Source organism: Hyperoodon ampullatus, assembly GCF_949752795.1.
Source record: "Hyperoodon ampullatus genome assembly, chromosome: 11".
NCBI lineage: Eukaryota > Metazoa > Chordata > Mammalia > Artiodactyla > Ziphiidae > Hyperoodon > Hyperoodon ampullatus.
In genome coordinates, this window is record NC_136924.1 from 85,691,884 (window position 1) to 85,714,915 (window position 23,032).

The 23,032-nt window shown below is 38.9% G+C and overlaps 1 protein-coding gene across 1 annotated transcript in view; it reads left to right on the forward strand.

Moving 5' to 3' along the window:
• The window catches only part of GYS2 (glycogen synthase 2), a gene marked incomplete at both ends in the record, with an annotated part of 48,968 nt that overhangs the window by 4,763 nt on the left and 21,173 nt on the right, over positions 1-23,032 (forward strand). Inside the window, 6 exons of the mRNA XM_079714735.1 lie at positions 5,120-5,301; positions 9,576-9,767; positions 12,204-12,386; positions 17,554-17,698; positions 21,920-22,037; positions 22,220-22,340. Of these exons, the coding sequence (XP_079570861.1) occupies positions 5,120-5,301; positions 9,576-9,767; positions 12,204-12,386; positions 17,554-17,698; positions 21,920-22,037; positions 22,220-22,340 (941 nt within the window). The remainder of the gene's footprint in view (positions 1-5,119; positions 5,302-9,575; positions 9,768-12,203; positions 12,387-17,553; positions 17,699-21,919; positions 22,038-22,219; positions 22,341-23,032) is intronic.

Below are 23,032 nucleotides of genomic sequence, written 5' to 3' on the forward strand. Positions count from 1 at the left end.
ACAACCAACCTGCTGTGGGTACCAAGGGACAATTATACTTACAATCCTGCTATCTAAAGCTTGTGGGCTCTGGAGTCAGACTGCCTGGATTGTAATCCCAAGTCCATCATTATCTTTGTAATATTGGATCCATCTCATAGCCTCTCTGTGTCTCAGTTTCCCCATCTAAAAATAAAGATAATAATAGCATCTTCCTTAATAGTGTTGTGAAAACTAAAAGAAACACCAACTGTAAATCAGTTAGAACTGTGCTTAGCATCTATTAACACTCTGTTACCTTATTATTATCTCTTATAAAGTTTATTCATAAAATGGGGACGTTGGGTCATTCATTTTCACACTAGCTGTCACTTCGAGCAATTGCATGTTTCTATTTTTAAATGCAAAAGAAGAAAGAGAAAAAAAATACATGGATCAAAGTTACTACAATCATGGGCAACGCTGTAATTAGAGTTTGGGGTTTCCTTGCCTGGTGTGGATATGCAGTGGCCATGTCATGTCAAAAGCATCCTGCACCACACCACATGAAACACGGTCTCTGTCAGAACCATGCTTATCACACACATACCTTCAAGATGAACACTGGTCTCTCCACTTCCCTTTCATCCAGATTGCCATGACTAAGCCCTTCCTGTATAAATTATTCAGAGCTGCCGTTGTGGATGCAATCAGGGTGGAGCATGCTCTTAGTGTATCATCTCCCACTGCCCTGGACTGCGGCTGCTTTGATTTGAACCACAGACCCAGCTGACTGCTAGGCACACAAACATTTGGTGGCCATCATCACCAGTAGCATTTAATGTCTTTCCTACCAAGACCTGCTGCCTCAGAGGATGATGTCTAACTGTGTAATGACTATCCCTGCTTCTGTAACTATGTCTTGGGACAGGAGGGTCAGGTTAGTAGCTATGCACACTGAAATCATAGACTTCTAAATTCTCTTTTAACCATTTAAAAATAGTGAAGAGTCTATATATATATACTTATATTTATATATTATAACATATATCTCCTTTTTTTGGCTGGTGCCCACCTTCCATACTGCCTTGGAATTCTGCTTTTAACAATATCAGCAGTGTTTCTAGATAAAAACTTGAGGTTTTAGCTACTTCATTGACATATATGCTATGATAGCTCATCTTTTCTTTCTGATGAAAGACTTGATACTTTGCCCTCACACTAAAGACAGCTTCCATGTTGTTTCAGGAAAGTAGAGATCAATAAAAGACAAAGTACATGTTTGAAAGTGAAGGGTAAGTCCAAATTCAATGACCTACACTGTGGTAAAACAATAATTCATTAAAAAAATATGTGTTGGTGAACCTTTGGTTTGTACTCCAGATTTGAAAATAGGAATGACCCCATTTCTCAGCTATCATACTCATCTTTAATGAGCATGCTGAGGGAGGAGTTTGGGGTATAAGGTGGTAAATAGAGTGAAAATTAAGGAAAGTCGTTGGCATATAAATCTGGGAAGGAGAGAGAGGGGCTGAAATGGAGCTTGAACATGTGAAATAGCAGTAAGAGGACCTCCCCACAGAAAGACTGTACAGGGAGAAGCCTGGGGCGGGGTGGGGGGAGATTTATTTACAATCAAACCTCAACCAATATGGGACGAAATTTTTAAAAATTTTATGTTTTTATTCCTGATAGACTGAAAGAACAAAGCCATAGTATTTGTAAACACTCTAAGGCTATTTGGGGACTATTTATCTCAAGGTTGAAGGCCTCAAATGGGAAAAAGAAGCAGCAAATTAATTGTGTTTATCTTTGCATTTCAATTCTCAAATCTAACCATATATATTTTTTGAAATAAAAAATTTCTCTTCTCCCTTACATCCTTTAGCAAATAAAAATGTGTTTGCATTAACCCAAGTGTATTTTAATTTGCAACACATAGTCTAACAAACAAGGATGTTTGAAGGTCTCTGGGCAAGGTACACAGTTGCAAATAAAAGAGAGTTTTCAAGACTAGAAATGTGAATAAGACATTTAATAAGGGTATGCTGTCAGAACCCGATAACATAGTCCCCTGGATAATATAAAGATGAAGGAAAATTGTCTACAAAGAGGAGGAATTATTTGCAGATTTTCAATTTTTATTGACAGTGGGCTTGAATAAAGCTTATATAAATATATATATACTTTTAAATATGTTGCTAAGATGTGACTCCAAGACTTTAGAGAAAAGTTCTTTTTAGTTGCTCTTGCAAACTATTTCTCTAATTTTTTTTCCTCTACAAGTGGTTTTGACAGTTCCTAAATTTTTCTGGAATTTGGGGAAATATTTAGGCATCCTTGAAGTTGGCATCAATTTATGTAGACTCAGATTCGTGGTTGAATGGTTAAGTGAATCCTGTCTGTTCTGGTGCAGTCTGAAAGGCTCTGCTTGCAGGTTTGCAGAGCCTCTTCCTGGTCCCGTGCTGTCCCCATCAGCCACCTGAGCTGAGATTGATAGTGTCCTTATTACCAGATTCTGCTCAAGTGACAGTTTAAATTTCTTTTAAGTATGGTCAAAAAGTTTTTTCTGAGCTTCCCTGGTGGCGCAGTGGTTGAGAGTCCACCTGCCGATGCAGGGGACACGGGTTCGTGCCCCAGTCCAGGAGGATCCCACATGCCACAGAGCAGCTGGGCCCGTGAGCCATGGCCACTGAGCCCGCGCGTCTGGAGTCTGTGCTCTGCAGCGGGAGAGGCCACAGCAGTGAGAGGCCCGCGTACCACAAAAAAAAAAAAAAAAAAAGTTTTTTCTTAAAGATCAAGTTTCTAAGGACAATTTTAAAAATTACATGTAATATTTACATTTTGAGAGTTACATTAGCTCTTTTCTTTTATAAATTAATGAACCTGGTTGTATCATGTAATACTATTAACATTTGCCTTTTGTGTCTCACCTCTCAAAAGGCAATTTACCAAAATGTGTTTTTTTTTTTTTTTTTTTTTTTGCGGTACGCGGGCCTCTCACTGTTGTGGCCTCTCCCGTTGAGGAGCACAGGCTCTGGACGCGCAGGCTCAGCGGCCATGGCTCACGGGCCCAACCGCTCTGTGGCATGTGGGATATTCCCCGACTGGGGCACGAACCTGTGTCACCTGCATCGGCAGGCGGACTCTCAACCACTGCGCCACCAGGGAAGCCCCAAAATGTGTATTTTGAGTGATTCAGACTTTTTAAAAAATATGCAAATGGCAATTCTACCTTTTGGCTGTCAGTTATGACTACCAGTAAGATTTATTATTTAAGGTCTAAGTTATTGAAATAAGAAATTTAAGAGATGCAGTAGCTATCAAACCCTACATCCTGAAGAATTGAAATACCTTATGAAAAACCATGATGTAAAATAAGACTTTTTCTTCTTAATATACAAGTAACAAAATTGTCCTTGGAAGTGGAGTTGATGATTGGTGACAGAATCTGTACTGGCTTGGGAATTTTATACAGGATTTCTTGAGTCGTTCCTTTGCCTGTGGTTCATGGACAAAGTAATGCTCAAGAAATTGCTTCACATTGTTTTCATATTCTCATACGAGGTGATTGCTTTGAGCTGGCACGGGAAATATCCTGTCCAGTTTACTGAAGGTCTTTTTCCCCCTGGTCCTCTCTATTCCTCCTACCTGTTTACTGAACCCCTCCTTTTGAAAGCCTAGGACTCTCTGCTTGTACCCTCTGCTCCCAAAATAGAGCCTTGGCTCTGACTGTTCTCTCTGCCTAAAAATTTCTTCCCCATGATATCCACTTGCCTGATTTCCTTACCCTTTTAAGTACTTACTCCAAATATCATCTTTTCAATGAGACCTAATTTTTTTGCCTCTCCCGCTGCGGAGCACAGGCTCAGCGGCCATGGCTCACGGGCCCAGCCACTCCGCGGCATGTGGGATCCTCCCGGACTGGGGCACAAACCCGTGTCTCCTGTATCGGCAGGCAGACTCTCAACCACTGCACCACCAGGGAAGCCCTAGGCCTAATTCTTAATACTGCTGCTCCAACCTGCCCTTCCTCCCCAACTGATGTACTGTTTTAGCCCCCTTGAACAGGTGAGCTAACTGAGCCTTAGGTTACATGAGTTAACTAGTTCAATTTAAGTTGGTTACAATTTTTCACCACCATAATTCTTTAATAAATATCCTTATACACACATCTTCTTATTTTTCCCCCAGGACAGTTTTCCAGATGTAAACATGCTGGGTATAACAGTATGCATATTTTCCAAGAGTATACATATTTTTTGGCTTTGTGTTTTAATAGTGGTAGCAGCAATGCCAGAGAGGCAAAATGAAATACCATATGAAAACTTGGATTTGTGTCATTGGGTTTGACATGAGGAATGGGCCAAGCATCTCCCCTCAAAATCCATCTGCTTCTCCTTGTCAAAAGGTACTTGCTTGAAGGGAAGAGGCTCTTTATCCTGGGAGACTTATAATTTGAGCAGTGGCTGTTACTTGGACCACTGTTGGAGAAGGGGTAAAAAGTGATTACTGCTGCTGAGGGCATGTGTCATGACAATAGCTGTTTATTTCACTTTTGACACTTCCATGTGGATAGAGGTTTAAGCCAAGTACTGCTTTATTCCAATTGTCTTTTCAGGTTTCTTTGAAATATTTGTACTTCTCTGCTGCTGCCAACCTGCTGCTTTCTGACAAGCACCCAGCATGAAATTGAACAAACTAGTAACTCTTTGATAATGTCCCTTAAAATTTTTCTTTTAGGGCTTCCCTGGTGGTGCAGTGGTTTAGAGTCCGCCTGCCGATGCAGGGGACATGGGTTCATGCCCCAGTCCGGGAAGATCCCACATGCCGCGGAGCGACTGGGCCCGTAAGCCATGGCCGCCGAGCCTGCGCGTCCGGAGCCTGTGCTCCGCAACGAGAGAGGCCCCAGCAGTGAGAGGCCCACGTAATGCAAAAAAAAAAAAATTTCTTTTAGAAAGTTAAATAAACCCTTGCGCTTGATGGATCCCAAATCCTAACTTAAAAATGAGTACAAACCCAATATTGTATATCAACTATACCTCAATAAAAAAATGTTGACTTAAGTAACATAGAAAACAATGAAGACTCGTGTCCATTCCTTCATCACTTAAAATGAACTACTAACCTGAATGATAATGGGACCTTTTCTTTTTAACAGTTGGTGGCATCTATACTGTGATTCAGACAAAGGCCAAAACAACAGCAGATGAATGGGGAGACAATTACTTTCTGCTTGGTCCATATTTTGAGCATAATATGAAGACTCAGGTGGAACAATGTGAACCTGTAAATGATGCTGTGAGAAGAGCAGTGGACGTAATGAACAAACATGGCTGCCAGGTAAAGGATACTGTCTGACACTTCATTAAGCAAGCCTTAGTAAACTGTTGTGGGAAAATGCCACCATTTACACGAACTCACAAGAAAAGGCCACTCATCTTCTTAGGGGAAAAGAGTTGGTTTAGAGAAAGATGACGAACTTGATTTTAAATAGGTTACATTTGAGGCACTTTGTGAAAACCATAATATATCCATCTAGAAGTATACTAGGTTTGGAACTCAGCAGAGGGTATAGAATAGAGATGTTTGGGGAAAAGTGATTTGTGTCTAAACTGTAGTTGACATTATGGGTGTTGATAACATTATTCAGTGGAAGATTATAGACTAAGAGCAAAGGTTTTGAGCCAAATCTTGGGCAATGTGAACATGTTAGAATATCTACACAAAAAGAAGTCAGAGACTGCAAAAGCAGAAGTTCAGCTGGTGATTAGAACCAAGGATGTCCAAGTGTTAATCCTCAGAACCTGTGAATATGTTACCTTATAAAGCAGAAGGACTTTGTATTTGTGACTATGTTAAGGTTCTTGAGATGAGAAGATTATCCTGGATTATCTGGGTGGGTCCAATGTAATTACAAGGGTCCTTATAAGAAGGAGGCAGTAGAATTAGAATCAGAGATGAGACGTGACAATGGAAGCAGAAATTGGAGTGATGAGAGCTTTGAGATGGAGGAAGGAAGGGGCCACAAGTCAAGGAATGCAGGTGGCCTCTAGAAGCTGGGAAAGGCTAGAGAACAGATTCTCCCCTAGGGACTGCAAGTGGAATGCAACTCTGCTGACATGTCGGTTTTAACCCTTGAGACCTGTTTCAAAGGACTTGCTCCCAAATCTGTCAGATTACAGATTTGCGTTGTTTTAAGCTACTAGGAAGGCAGTAATTTGTTGCCATCACAACAGGAATAGAGATGTCAAGACAAGGAAGGAGAGAGTTTCAAGTATAGAGGAGGGACTGACTCAACAAAGGATTGAATTGGGGTCAGCTTGGTTTAGCTATATTCAAGCCATTTGTGGTCAGCTTGCTAACTACAGCTTCAGGGGAAAAAGGAGAGTTAAATCAGATTGCAGTAGCTTGAGGAGTGAATGAGTGGTGAGATAAAGGATACAGAAGTGTGGCTATGACATTTTTCTATGAAGAGGAAAGATAATTAAGTTGTTTCAGAGTGACATGGTTTTGAGAGTTGGTATTTTCTTAAATATGAGTGAGCACATTTATATGACAAAAGGAAATATCTAGGGGGGCAGAGAGAAGCTGAAAGTTCAGAAGGAATGGATGATTGAAGAGAGTAAGATCACTGAGGACAGGAGAGGAAACGAGATCCAAAGCGCTACTAAAAGGATCGCTCTTCACTCCTCTCACTCAAACTGGAAACAAAGGATGAATGCAAACAGAGATAAGCTGATGAAGAATTCGGGATGGTCTCACTCAGTGTTTCTGATGATCTTAAGAGCTAAAGGTCATCTTCTGAGAGTCAGGAGGCAAGTGTTAAAATAAGAGAATATGACAAGAAACGTTCAGAAAGTGTTCAAGGAATAGGGAAAAGAATTTCTAGACATTTTTAAGGTTCAGTCGTGACCTTTTTTTTTTTTTTTTTTTTTTAGCTATACAGGCAAGTACTCTCTTCAGAGTATAAAGATTAATCATTTTCTTTTTCTTTTCTTTTTTTTTTTGCGGTACGCGGGCCTCTCACTGTTGTGGCCTCTCCCGTTGCGGAGCACAGGCTCCGGATGCGCAGGCTCAGCGGCCATGGCTCACGGGCCCAGCCGCTCCGTGGCATGTGGGATCTTCCTGGACCGGGGCACGAACCCGTGTCCCCTGCATTGGCAGGCGGACTCTCAACCACTGCTCCCCCAGGGAAGCCCAGTTGTGATTTTTTAATGGCACAAATATACACAACTGTGACTTTCTCCATCAGCTAGAGTGAAAGTGAAGGAAGTAAAATAGTTGGAGATTTGGTGTTGTTTAATTTCAGCATTTGTGCAACGGGGCAAGGTGGCACAAGTCTTAGAGGTAACTGTATGATTGACTGAATTAATTGTTGAGTTGATGAATTGTTAGGTCTGAAATGGATAGGAAAGGAAGGATGAAAGGAGAAAGATGGGGATGATGTAGGAGAAAATGGGAGGTTCCAGAAACTGGAGGTCTTGAAGGGAGGCATACACTGGGAGAAATATAGTGAGAGAAGTGGAAGTATGGTCGTTGTGGTCCAGGGATACAATGCTAAGGTTGAACATTTCAGAGGAGGAACAGCTTGGATTTTGAAAAGGATAAGATTGTCATGAAGTTCTTTGAAGTCAGTAACATCAAATAGCTATGATGTAAGTGTGTAGCATACAATCCTGGATTTTAAAGTTGCCCAGAATAAGGTAGAAAAGTAACCAAGAGATTTGTAGGACAAGGAAAGTAACATTTTGCATAATGAAAATTTCAGAGACGTCTTTATATACGAATAAAGAATAAGGTTTTAAAAGTTTCAGTGTAATTTAAAAAATCCTAACTTTCCTTCCTACTCACCCCAGGAATATAGTTTCTGGGGGTGAAAAAATGAGAAGTTCTTCCTGAGATGTCCATGTGAGTGGTGATGTCTAGGAGATATATACAAGGTTTAAGGTGCAGAATATTTAGTTTAAAGGGGAACTTGAGGTCCCAGAGGGCACCATGGAAGCATATCACCGTGTGAGTAACATCGAGAATTAGGAGAGTAGGGAAGGTTGCATGTTGTACTGTTGGGATGAAATGAGTGAGATGTTAGAAGGGGTTCGCATTTGAAGCACTTGCAAAAGAAGAGGGAGGTGACAGCCATGGTGGAACTGACTGGTCTCAAGATTCTAAATGGATTTCTGATGTAAGGATGTTTCCATGTCAGGGCTGAGAATGCACTGCAAGTCAAGACAAGCTAGCTTACATTCTCTGTTCAGCACTTCACTGTGTCTTAGCTCACTGTATCATATGTCACATATTAGGCAGCCAGTAGCTATTTGTTAACTGAATACATAAATCAATGAGTGTCCCAAAGGGAAAACTATTGAAAGGTTGTTTGGGGCTCAGGAAAAGTCAATCTGAAAGAGTGATAAATACTGAATTACAGTGGAAGCGACTGACACATAGTAAGGGTCTTTCAATGTTGACTGAGGCATGGATGGGAAAGAGACATCACCATACATTCCTGAGTCCCAAGCAAGGGAATGGTGATCAAACGGGTTTTCACGCTCTGTAAAATTCAGCATTGGGTGGAGTCATAATGTCAATGTAAGCAGTGTAGACACATTCAGTTTACTAGAGAGGTCTGGATACCCAATGAGAGAAGCTCTTAGCTTCTGCCAACTTCAAAAAGGGTTTGAAGTGATTTATGGAATTGCCTTGCATGTAATAGGAGAATAAACATAAAATAAAGAGCATGAGTAAATTACTATAGAAAAATAGAGACCAAAGGGGAAGTTAAAACTTGGATATACAAGTGACTAAATAATTACAATTGGAAAAAATTTGAAATAGCTACTGCATTAAAACTTGCACAAGGTAAAACATTTAGGAATAAAAGAATCAATTTGATGAATGTAATAGAATTAGGTCTTGAGCTGCTAGATTAAAGAGAAAATGCATCTTGGGTAATACATTTAGTTGCAACCTCTGGCAGCAACCATATTGGGAAACACTTGGTGTCACATTTTCTTTGATAGGAGGAATAAGGGAAACTATACACATTTGTCTAGAGAAACAACTTTTTTTCTGGCAGGAAATATTGTAAGTCCTGTTGCATAAAGGAAAATAAGTGACATGGTAGACATACCCAACTGTTGTCTAGAGAAACAACTTTTTTTCTGGCAGGAAATATTGTAAGTTCTGTTGCATAAAGGAAAATAAGTGACATGGTAGACATATCCAACTCCAGGTTGTTAAAGATACAGAGCAGTTCACCTTATGACTCTATCATAAAAACATAGACCATAATATTAAATCCTAAAACCATGGGCTCAAGGTCACAGGAGGATAATGAGGGACAGAAGAACAGAGATGACATGATCTAAATACTTCATTTTAAAATAACCAAATTTAATGAAGAGCAGGAGCTTGGAGATTCTAGATGAATGGGTGCCAGCCCATTCCCTCTTCGGGCTCAAACATCAGATGCTCTGTGTTTTCATTATGGTTTCCTATATGGCTTGTGTGATCTGCTTTTGAGTTCTAAATACAGTTTTTAGCTTCTAAACCCAAATACATTGTTCTCCCTTGCGTTGCCTAGTATTACTCCATGGCTGTGTGTTCTTTTATGGCAGGTGCACTTTGGAAGATGGCTCATAGAAGGGAGTCCTTATGTGGTGCTCTTTGACATAGGCTATTCGGCTTGGAACCTGGACAAGTGGAAAGGTGACCTCTGGGAAGCATGCAATGTTGGTATCCCTTATCACGACCAGGAAGCCAATGAAATGCTGATATTTGGATCGCTAACTGCCTGGTTCTTGAAAGAGGTACTGTTTACTGTAGAGTCGTACAACAGAGGAGAAGCACAGTTGCTCTCTGTGCCCAGCCATGATCCTCTAAACTTTAAGCCAATTTTGAGATGATGCCGTTATTAATTGTCCTAAAACGTTTCAAAGGAATCTGAGAAAACATTCAGCCTTCCCATAGCTAAACACCAGCTTTTGGAACAGGGTGATAATAATGCTTATTAATATTTACCTCATGTCAGGTTCAACTAGAATGATGTGGATAAAACACCCAATTATATTCCCAGTTATGTAGATAATATTCAACATATATGCAAGAAAAAACAGTATACATCATGCACTATGTAGTTGAGTTCTAGCATCATGGGAGTAGAAAATGGCCTGAAATCTTTGATTTTGTTTATGTGTGAGTGCTTGTGTGACTTCAGTGGCTCTTAGATCTTTTAATCATTTGCTAAAGGCTGAAGTGGTCTCAGCAGTTGCTAAGGAGTCCACAGCAGTGAAATAGTCCATAGATGTAAAAAAAAACCAAGAGCATTGGAAATCAGTCCTTGTTAAATGAGCCAAGCCTGTACTCAATTCCTGAAAGCATAGAAGTAGGATTTCTTCATATTCCTTTCACTACCTCAAGATGATTATGCCTCACTTAAAAATCGGAGAATGAAGAGCATCCCTAGCAAAGTGGGACTGTGGTCTAAGGACAAATCACAGAACTGTATGTTGGGAGTGTGTCCCCTTGACCAGTATAACATCTTTCTGATGAAGTCAGTCCAACAGCCATAAAGGGCTGCTTTGAGGTGAAGGGGAAGTGAAGGGGTGGTCCTATTGCTTTGTCTTGGTGACACCGTAGGAGAAGAAGAGTGAGGCTGCTGACAGGATCTGGCCTAATGACAGATAGATGCAGTCTTGTTTAACATCAGTTGCTGAAACCAACTCTTCCTCTGCCAACTGCCCCAGGGCTGAGGCCAGCCTCCAAGAGCACCCACACGTGAGTGCATGTCAAGCCTTCCAGGTGATTCTGATGTACCCTAGGTATGAGAACCGCTGCCTTAGGTTAACTCTCCAGACTTCCCAATTCTCTGGGCAGGCTCCTTGAACACAGGTGTTTTTCATTATCGATGCTACTCCCCCACTAGGGTAATAGTCATTAAGGGGAGTGGAATGTAAATATTAATTTTTTGTAAGGGTGAAACAAAGTAACATTTTTTATTGAAGTGCAGTTGATTTAAATATTGCATTAGTTTCAGGTATACAGCAAATTGATTGAGTTATATATATATATATATTTTTTTCCATTAAAGGTTATTATAAGATACTAATATAGTTCCCTGTGCTACACAGTAAATCCTTGTTGTTTATCTATTTTATATATGGTAGTGTGTATCTGTTAATTCCATATTCCTAATTTATCCCTCCTTCCAACCCTTTGGTAACCATAAGTTTGTTTTCTATGTCTGTGGGTCTGTTTCTGTTTTGTAAATAACTTCATTTGTATTATTTTTTAGATTCCACATATAAGTGATATCATATAATATTTGTCTTTCTTTGACTTACTTCACTTAGTATGATATTCTCTAGGTCCATCCATGTTGCTGCAAATGGAAATATTTCATTCTTTTTTTATAGCTGAGTAATATTCCATTGTATATGTATACCACATCTTTATCCATTCCTCTGTCGATGGACGTTTAGATTGCTTCCATGTCTTGGCTACTGTAAATAGTGCTGCAATGAACATTGGGGTGCATGTATCTTTTCGAATTATGGTTTTCTCTGGATATATGCCCAGGAGTGGGATTGCTGGATCATATGGTAGCTATATTTTTAGTGAAACAAAGTAACTTTTAGGTTAAGAAACTGGTGCCCTGACTAGTGTTAGAATTAGACCTGGAATTAGACCTGGATCCTCAGTGTGTTATTAAATTTCTATTTGATTCTAAGCAAGTTATTAATCTCTTTCCCTAGTTCCAAATTCTTAAAATAATAGTATATCATTTAAAATGTTTTTGGCTTCAAGGAACAGAAAGTCCAAATGAGACTGACTTAAAACATGAAGTCATTTATTGTTTATTAAATAGAAGCTTGTAAGTGGGTGGTCCCAACTAATTCAGCAGCTCAGTGAATCTTCAAGGATAATATTGCTATTATTCATTCATCCTTTTAATGAATATTTATTGAGTGCCTACTGTGCATTTATTCAGGAGTCCCCTCTGTGGATACAAAAATAAATTTGATCCATATTGAAAGAGAGGATTATGCCATAAACATATATGGGCTTTATGAACATGCAGCTAAATTCTATAAAACCGTTATATTTGCTAAATCTGCCTGCTTTATCTTTAGATCCCTTTAAATTGTGCTAAAATTTACAGGCATGATAACTTTCCTTATGCTATGGGCCATGAGCAAGATCAAACTACACCACCAACTTTTCTAAAAGCTTCTTTTCTGGTGTAGGTGACAGATCATGCCGATGGGAAACACATCATTGTCCAATTCCATGAATGGCAGGCTGGGACTGGACTGATTCTTTCTCGAGCTCGGAAACTTCCGATTGCTACAGTCTTTACCACTCACGCCACACTGCTTGGGAGGTATCTCTGTGCAGCAAACATCGATTTCTACAACCATCTTGATAAGGTAATTAGTCCTTCACCTTCTCCCCTCACCACCTTTCTTTCCGATCCTTGAAGCTGAAGGATGGGATATATTGACCTTCGTCTTTCATCTGTCATCCAGATGGCAGAAATGCCCTTTTAACCAATCAGTATTCATGACAAAGCCTCCCCTGAGGTGACTGAGAGCTCATATAGTTTAACTTTGTTCAGAGTGCAGTAGAGTGTAGCAGGGAGAGGCCAGATGGCTGTCCACTTTGGAGCAATAGACCCAAGATCCAAAGAGATCTTGTGGGAGTCAGACACTGAGGATGTGAGGTCAGGCTGCTGTCTACTCTGAAGCTTGGAAAATGCTGTGAGGACCCTGGATCTGCACACAGATCTGAGTGGCAGGTGCATGGAAGGGAATCTAGCCATCAACTTGTTCTATGAGCCTTACTTCCTCCACCCTTCAAGTGAGCAAAGGTCAGATTTCTGCTGTGACTCTGCAGTGAGTTATAGGTGGAGCTTTGTGGGGGTCTAGTAAAACAGTTATCAAAGACAGGGATGTGGGGCTTCCTTGGTAGCGCCGTGGTTAAGAATCCGCCTGCCAATGCAGGGGACACAGGTTCGAGCCCTGGTCTGGGAAGATCCCACATGCCGCGGAGCAACTAAGCCCGTGCACCGCAACTACTGAGCCTGTACTCTAGAGCCCATGAGCCACAACTACTGAGCCTGCATGCTACAACTACTGAAGCCCGCTAGCCTAGAGCCCATGCTCCACAACAAGAGAAGCCACCACAATGAGAAGCCTGCACACCGCAACGAAGAGTAGCCCCCGCTTGCCGCAACTAGAGAAAGCCCGTGCACAGCAACGAACACCCAACACAGCCAAAAATAAATTAATTTTTAAAAAATCAAAAAAAGAAAATAAAAGAATAAATGAAACAAAATAAATGCGGAGAGTATTAAGATGAAATTAGTACAAGATAATGAAAAAAAGATGAATGAAAAGATCTACGAGTAAGAAATATATCTCTGAAGAAAAGAAAAAACAGGGATGTGGATCCTTGGTGACTAAACAGTTGGGTTTGCTTATCTTAGAAGACTGCCTTATTCTATGACCCAAAGTCATTCAGTTTTGACTTCTTTCTTCTATTTTCCATCAGTTCAATCAGATTAATAAAAGTATGTTTCTCACATCATCCTGTCAGTAATAGTGATCAAGCATTTGAGTACCATAAAGTCAGGAGTTTTGCAGATTTGGTATCTATGTTGCCAATTAAGTCAATTTAGTATTTTAGGGTTCTGTTCCACTATCAGGAACATTAGGAAGTTGGAAAGTTGATTTCTAAAGACTCCCCCAGTTTAAAAAAGTTCTAGAATTCTATGAAACAGAATGCATGCTTGTGTGAGTGTGTGTATGTTTGTGTGTGTTTGTAACATATGAATAATACTACTCAGATAATGAGAGCAGAAAAGTATACTACCATCTCAGAGACATTTTGAGCTCAGGAAAGTTCTTTCAGACAAACTTTAACCTTTGCAAAACAATGAATGGTCCTAAGGAGAGCTTGCCTATAAAAAGGCCAGCTGAACCTGAAGGTCAAATTGTAAACATTAGATGTATATTTAAAATAAAGTCACCAAGGAATTCAAAAAGTCAGGAGATCAGGGACATTTCCTAATGGTAGACTAATAAGGGCAAACCATGATCTGTGATAAACTCAACCACCATGTTTTCTGGAGAAGAGCGGACTTTGATTTTTGTGAAAGAGAAAATATTACAGAGGCATATCAAATATTTCACAGCAGAATACTTAAGAACATTGTATAAACAATTAATAAAAACAACCAATAATATTCATCAGATTTTATTCATCGTTTTTAAGGAACAAAACCATTATAATATATAGTTATATATTATAACTGTATCTGTTCAGTAAAAGGTCAGTGTTTATATCACACTATCTTCAAATATGATTATATATCTCCCTAGCTTAAACCCCTCACTTGTTGAAATATGGAAGCTTAGTCAGACCCCAGCCCATCTCTCTAGTAAAAAGTCCTGCTCAGCAGTGACTAGTAAATAAATAACAAGTAATTAAGAACTAGGTTTTAAGTTAAAAACTCATAATCATTATTCACAGGAAAGGCCCCCATATCAATTTCTACAGCAGACCTTCCAATGCTCACAGTAGGTTTAGAAATTCAGTGAAACAGCAAAACACCAAATTATATGTATGAAAAGTTTTTAAAAGTTCAACGTAAGAAATGAGTCATAAATTAGTCTTTGATACAGGATCCACAGTCAGTTTCAGTGAGCTCGGACTCAGGCAAGTAGACATCAGGGGAAAATGAGAACAAGGATGAAAGCATTTAACTTTGATAAAAGCAGAAAGATTAGAACTATTTTACTCAAAGATATTAACTGAAAACATTTTTGGTTAATAGCCGATTCATAAGGACCTTGATGTTTGTTTATGTTTTGGCTTAAATGCATTAGTTAAAATAGCATTGCAACTATTTTCAGCCAGCGTATGAATTTTCTGAGACTCTCCACGAAGATATTTCAAAATTCATTCTTATCGGTCCTGCCATTGGTCAATCGTCTCCTCAATGATAATGACTAGATACCTAATGCTTTAAATAAAAGGGGGATGGGCGTTAGTTTTCTTATGTTTAGGCCTCTCTTTTCTTGATAGCAATAGGATTTCATAGATGGGAATATGAGGACAGGGCTGTTTTGGATTAGAAAATGGTGAAGAAAGCCATAGACAATTGTTTGGTGGATTTTTTTTTTTTTTTCTGGGTTCGCGGGCCTCTCACTCCTGTGGCCTCTCCCGTTGCGGAGCACAGGGTCTGGACGCGCAGGCTCAGCAGCCATGGCTCACGGGCCCAGCCGCTCCGCGGCATGTGGGATCCTCCCGGACCGGGGCACAAACCCGTGTCCCCTGCATCGGCAGGCGGACTCTCAACCACTGCACCACCAGGGAAGCCCTGTTTGGTGGATTTTAACTCTTTCCTCTGACCAAGTTTTGAGCTGGTCAACTTCAATTATAGGGGATCACAAGGCCTCTGCTATCCTCTCCCTGTATTTTTGCATACTTGGTTTCCTCATTTAGGAATCCTATCTTCTCACCTCTAAATAGTATTCAAATGTTAAGTGCTACCCCTATGTGAAATCACTATTCTCTACAATAACAACAACACTACTACTAAATAATTACAATAGCTGAAATTATTGAGCCCTTTCCATATGCCAGACACTTTTCTAAACATTTGATATGTGTTAACTCATTTAATTTTCCCCAAACTTAATGAAATAAGAAACATTTCATTCCAGAGTTATTTTTTCTCAAACATAGACTATGTCTTTACCATACCTCTAACTGAGCCCTTTCAGTGCTTGCCATTGTATCCAGGACAAAGGCTGAATTTCTAGCCTTGTCTTCAGGGACTTCTGGGATCTGGTCCTATTACCAGGATGTCTCTCTATTATGTGTCCTACATTCTACACCCAATGCTATAGTCACATCAGATGTCCTGCTATTTTCTGCACATACAGTTTGACTTTATATATTTGTTCTTTGGGGCAACTAAATTTTTCAGTCCAAAATAACCTTTCCCCAAATTAAACTTTCATGACTCAGTCCAAATGTCATTTTATTTATCTAATCAACTTAGAAATACAAAGATTAATAAGTCATGTTCCTTGCCCTTGAAAATCGTACATTCTAGAGGTGATATTGACAATATGAACACTTGCATAAATATGAGATACTTTTCTCTCTCCTCAGCCAGGATGAATCAGACCCTCTCTGATCCTGTACCTTACTCAGACACTTATTCATTTCTGCCCAATTTTTACCTGATTTCTCATTCATAAGCTCTTTGAAAGCAACAAAAGTATGTAAATTACCAAACCAAATGTAGGCTGAATGAGAGATTTGGTTGAATGAATGAGACCAGCCATATAGAGCTTATCTAAGCATGCCATATAGAGCCTTGATTTAAACATTTTCAGAGAGATGGTTGCAAATATTACAGTCAAGAAAGAATGCTCTAGGAATGTCCCTGTTGTAATCTCTAGAATCATCTAATGAGTCTCTTTTAATACATTCCTCTATATGGTACAGTCGTTATTGGGATTGCCATGTTGATTGAGCTGGAATCTACTTGATATAAAAGCAGGCAGGAGCCCAGGTGTGGAGTCAGACTGATTTGGGATCAATTTAAGGCTCTGCTAAGATACTTAATAGGAATGTGACCTTGGGCCAGTTTCTTAACCCCTAAAAGTTTCCATTTTCCCCTCTGTAAGATGAAGACAAAAAATGTGTCTCTGGTTTATGAGGATTAAAAATGATATCGCTCTTAGAAGTGTCTGATACATAGACTTGAGCTTCTAATAATCTTTATTACAAAAAGCACCCTACTAATACAATGCCAGAAACTTTATATACTTTTTTGTCTTAGACACTGCTAGTTTCATATGCAGACACTGCTAGTTTCATATGCAGCTATAGAGACATAACATTCAGTAACTAAGCAAAATGGCAAAAGCCCGCAACGGTTGCTAACTGTGTTAAGTAACTGTTGGGGATTTGGCTTTTTTTTTTTAAAGTTAAGATACCCAGAATAATGGATGATTACACAATCTAACACACCATCTAATTAAATTAACTGTACACTCCTTGAAGTTTCACGGTGTTGGGAGTTATATAGCATGGAAAAGCATTTGTCTTTTCTCTTTGTCAGGTTTCCTTTAGTGAATAGGAAGGATAATACTTATCCTTACTTTCAGTATCAAGTTTAATGTCAGCTTTGTTTCATTGCTTATGGAAAAAATATGATAAAGACCTTGGGGAAAGGAATTAGCTCAACATTTATAAAATAAGTAAAAGGATAATTAAAATGCCAAAAAAATCAAGAATTCTCTATGATTATAGCAAAGGGGAAATATCATTTACATAGGGGGTTAAATGGCAGTTTAGAAGCACAAATGAAGTAAACAGCACTTTTTGTAAGCGTAAGTAGCTATGTGCTTTAGTAATGGGTTTAATAGAAATTTATCATTATTTCTTTTGTGATCATAAAATTTCACACAGCCTTGAGGAAGAACAACATGAGAAATATGTGATTTTGTTTTGCTCGTGTAGAAAGATCGGTGTAAGCAAATGTGTATGTGCATGTGTTTTGTTTTGTGTTCACAGTTTAACATAGACAAAGAGGCTGGGGAAAGGCAGATTTATCACCGGTATTGCATGGAGCGTGCCTCAGTCCATTGTGCTCATGTATTCACCACTGTTTCTGAAATAACAGCAATAGAGGCAGAACACATGCTGAAGAGAAAGCCTGGTAATTATTATCCCTGAGTTTGTCACCAATCTATGAGAATTTTGTTTGAAACAAAAATGTGTAAAATAATAATAAGAGGAAAAATTGCATTCACTATTACCACTCAAATCTTTACACTTTTTTTTTTTTTTTTTTTTTTTGCGGTAGGCGGGCCTCTCACTGTTGTGGCCTCTCCCGTTGCGGAGCACAGGCTCTGGACGTGCAGACCCAGTGGCCATGGCTCACGGGCCCAGCCGCTCCGCGGCATGTGGGATTTTCCCGGACTGGGGCACGAACCCGTATCCCCTGCATCGGCAGGCTGACTCTCAACCACTGCGCCACCAGGGAAGCCCCTTTACACATATTTTAATTCTCATTTTCAGTAGCTTTGTTGAACACTAAGCTATATCTGGAACATAGTAGTGTACAATCTGTGCTTGTCGAATAGTCTATGCTTAAAATGCCCTAGTTCTGAACCGGGTTGTCATAATGACTTCCTGTGTGTAAGCAAGCTGAGTTGATTTTTCTATTTTAAGAAAAGGAAAGTCCAGAAAATATCAGAAATGTGAGCGATACTACCCTAGTCCTGCATCTTAGAACATCGCCTCATTGGTCCTGTTTAGTAGAAACCTGTTGTTTTACTTCTCCCAAGATTTTCTTGTAAGTTTTTCTGGGAACTATCCCCAGACCCATCCAGAGGTTGCTAGGCCAAGAGGCATGTTCATAAGACATGACACTGTCACCTGACCACAGCTGATTGGTCCAGAGGTAGACATCTGACATAAGCTGGACCAATCAGAATGCTCTCATAAGAAGGAGTCTAAACAGATGAATCTGTTTGAATGCACTCTTGTATAACAGAAATGTCCCCTTGGAAGCTGTTAGCAGTGTCCATTTTCCCATTATGTTGCATGAGATGCAAAGGAAGTTAAACTACAGTGAAGTACAATTAGAGACAAGATATTTTATTTATTTTTATTCTTTTAATATTTTTAAAAAATTTATACAATTTTTAAAGGTTACTTTCCACTTACAGTTATTACAAAATATTAGCTATATTCCTCTTATTGTATAACACATCCTTGAGCCTCTCTTACACCCAAGAGTTTGTACCTCCCAATCCCCCATCCCTATATTGCCCTCCCACCTCCCCATTGGTAACCACTAATTTGTTCTCTACATCTGTGAGTCCAAGCAAGAGATTTTAGACTAGAGTAGTTCTGGTTTCCACAATGCAGTTGTTCTTCAGTTTCTACAATGTTTTTCAGTTACAAAATCTTTTTTTAACTCAGGTGCTTTACTACCTAGAGAAAAAAAGAGAGGATCCAAGGAGCTGGATTAGCTATATGTAATTAAGAATATCAAATTTCTGGGCTTCCCTGGTGGCGCAGTGGTTGAGAGTCCGCCTGCCGATGCAGGGGACATGGGTTCGTGTCCCGGTCTGGGAAGATCCCACATGCCGCGGAGTGGCTGGGCCCGTGAGCCATGGCGGCTGGGCCTGCGCTTCCGGAGCCTGTGCTCCGCAACGGGAGACGCCACAGCAGTGAGAGGCCCGCGTACCACACACACACACAAAAAAGACACATACCACCCAATGTTCATTGTAGCACTATTTACAATAACCAGGTCATGGAAGCTACCTAAATGCCCATCAACAGACGAATGGATAAAGGAGATGTGGTACATATATATAATGGAATATTACTCAGCCATAAAAAGGAATGAAATTAGGTCATTTGTAGATACGTGGATGGATCCAAAGATTGTCATGCAGAATGAAGTAAGTCAGAAAGAGAAAAACAAGTATCGTATATTAACGCATATATGTGGAACCTAGAAAAATGGTACAGATGAACAGGTTTGCAGGGCAGAAATAGAGGCACAGATGTAGAGAACAAATGTATGGACACCAAGGGGGGCAAGTGGCAGAGGGGTGGTGGTGGTGATGGGATGAATTGGGAGATTGGGATTGACATGTATCCACTGATGTGGATAAAATGGATGACTAACAAGAACCTGCTGTATAAAAAACTAAATAAAAGAAAAAAATTAAATTATGTAAACTTACAATTAAATGTTATACTAAAAACAAAATTAGTACTCAAAAGACATCAATTCCTAATTATTTTACTACATTTTACTGTGATCAATACTCTCGTTTATGTCTACTGCATTTGTACGGTGGAAATAGTATGTAATGGTGTTACTTTGTATCTCTTTCCGATTCTGAATTCACATTATTAGCTTGAAATCAGTCATGGTGGGAGTATTTACGCCATGGAGATGGGCAAATACTACTAATAAAACATCTTTCTCTCTCTCTCTCTCTCTTTTTCCTGGAGTGCTGGATACCACTGCATGTAGGCCTCTATGTGGGAGGTTATTCTGCACTAGAAATACAGATGTTAAAAGACCTCATTGACCTAATTCTTTAGGCTAATAAACTGAGACAATTAATTTCAAGACACATCTTTTTTTTAAACTTATTTTCTTGAAGTATTATTGTTCGTTTCTGCTGTATGGCAAAGTTATTCATATATATATATATATATATATATATATATATATATATATATATATATATATATATATTCTTTTTCACAGTCTTTTCCATTGTGGTGTATTATAAGATATTGAATATAGCTCCCTGTGCTGTACAGTAGGACCTTGTTGTTTATTCATTCTATATATAATAGTTTGCGTCTGCTAATCCCAAACTCCCAACCCGTCCTTCCCCCACCCTCCACTCCCTTGGCAGCCACAATTCTGTTCTCTATGTCTGTGAGTCTGTTTCTCTTTCGTGGATGAGTTCATTTATGTCATATTTTACATTCCACATATAAGTGATATCACACAATATTTGTCAAGACACATCTTTTGTTTTTAATTGTTTGTGAAGCAGTGAGAAAATTCCAGAGGAATTAAAGTCATAATAATGTGGGATTCATATACAGTCTTGCCTTCTCCATCTTTGTGAACAGTACAGCTGCCTGACATAGAGAATAAGGATGTAGACACTGGAGCTAGGCTGCCTTGGCTTTAAATCCTACTTCTGTTACTCTGTACTTAATTGACCTCTCCGCAGGCCAGTTTCTTCATCTGCAAAATGGGGACAGTGAAAAGAACTTACTTCATATGGTTTAATGAAAATTAAATTAATAGGGTCTACCATAAAGTCTGGCTCAAAGTAAACCTGAGATAAATGTTATAGAAAGAGATACATTGTAAGAGGAGTTTGTCCGCTATCCTGATCAGTAGCAAATGTCCAATTACTTAGTAAAAAATCATAAGAACAGCAGTTCTTTAAAAATTTTTTTTTCACAACAAATGACCAAGAAGCCTGGGTTGATTTTGTGGAAGCATTTCAAGGGAATAACCTGTTAACTGCAAAATATTCTTCAAAGTGATAGCATACTTATACTTCTAGCTCAAATCTCCACTGCAAAAATCTTCATCGCCATGTGCTAATTTTTTTATTCCTTTTGTTTTTACTGCTACTAAATGCAATAACCCATGAATTCAACTCAGTAGGTGATTTCCACCATATACTCTGAGCAGTGTCTCTCTTTCTTATCACAGACCAATATTCTGGAAAACCAAAAATGTCTCCCTGCCCAAGCAACAAAATCTTCTAGGTAGAAAGACTCAGTTACGTATTAGGCCTAAAGGGCTACTTTTCCAATGTTCCATATGGACAGAACACTTCCCACACATTTGACCAAAATAAAATGACAAGAGGTAGTTTAGTGCACAGCACAGTTAAAGCTACAACAGGTGGAAGCAGACCGCACGGACGCTACTGGTCCTCCTGACACGTGTGCTCTGGAACAGATTCTATGGACAACTCTGTGCCTCAGTTTCTGCCTCTGAAAATGCAGATAGGCACCCTGGCTTTATTGGTTGTTGCAGGGATTAGATGAGTTACTTGCAAGGTGTTTAGAGCAGTGCCTGGTACACAGCAAGTGATCAATAAATGAAAACTCTAACAATGACTATTTTTTCTATTCGTGTATTTCATAATACCCATCATTCAATGTTATTTCAGTCAGATAGTCCTGATTTTCTATGTCAGCAATTTATTATAAACTTTTGTGAATTTTCAATTCTATGATAGTCAGTGACTAGAAATGTTAATAGACACCTAACTTGATAGATTTAAAACTACTGTTTTGTTTTGTTTTTTTACAATGCTACCCTCTCTCAAAAGAGCTTTTTCGTGATGATTTTACTTTGCTTTTCCAGATGTAATTACTCCAAATGGCTTGAATGTTAAGAAATTTTCAGCAGTACATGAGTTTCAAAATCTCCATGCCATGTACAAGGCCAGGATCCAAGATTTTGTTCGAGGTCACTTCTATGGGTATGCTTTTCTTCACTGAAATAAAATTAGAGTGTGATGTTAGGGATCTGGGGTATAGAGAAAACAGGGTTACTAAAGTAAATGTTTATCTTTCCTAGTCTCCTTTGTACTTTAACAGAACTCATGTGTACATTTTGTTGCTGTTGCTTTATTTCATTGGAACCTGTTTTGTTTTGTTTTAGTCATCTGGACTTTGATCTTGAAAAAACGTTGTTCCTCTTCATTTCTGGGAGGTATGAGTTTTCAAACAAAGGAGCTGACATCTTCCTAGAATCCTTATCCAGGCTAAATTTCCTGCTGAGGGTAAGAATGATCTAGAACGCCGTACAGTATTTTTTTTTATAGGAGGACTTTCTTCTGTGGGAAGTAAAGAACTTTCTGGCTTCTTAAATAGATTTCAAAAGAATATATGATTTTGAAGACTTAAAATGACAGCCTTATTCTAAAAGTGACTTTGGTCTTTCAATTAACATACTAGGATTGCCACACTGTTCGCTTGTGTATTTGTCTATGATATAAGGTATTTTTTAAAGAGAGCCACAAACTTATCACATATGTGCTATTTTTTTTTCAAGAATCATAGGAGCAAAATTTTATTGGAAATGCTTCTAAAAGAATATTTTTATGTTAATTTTAACTTTTTCAATTTTTATTGAAATATAGTTGATTACAATGTTTCAGGTATACAGCAAAGTGATTCAGTTATACACATATATAAATATATATATTCTTTTTTTACATTCTCTTCTATTATAGGTAATATATGTGCTAATTTTTTTTTTTTTTTTTTGCCGTATTTCTCGGACATAGATTTAGCCTTGCCTTAGAGCAGACATTGTACCAAGTATGCTAAAAGATTTACTAAAACTACATTAATAAAAACACAAGCCTGTAAAATAAGATTGAAGGTCAGAAAGATTATTCAAGAATAAACTGCAGTAATCTTATTTCACAGTATTTCTTGATACGTATCTATTCAACAAGCTTTACAGATG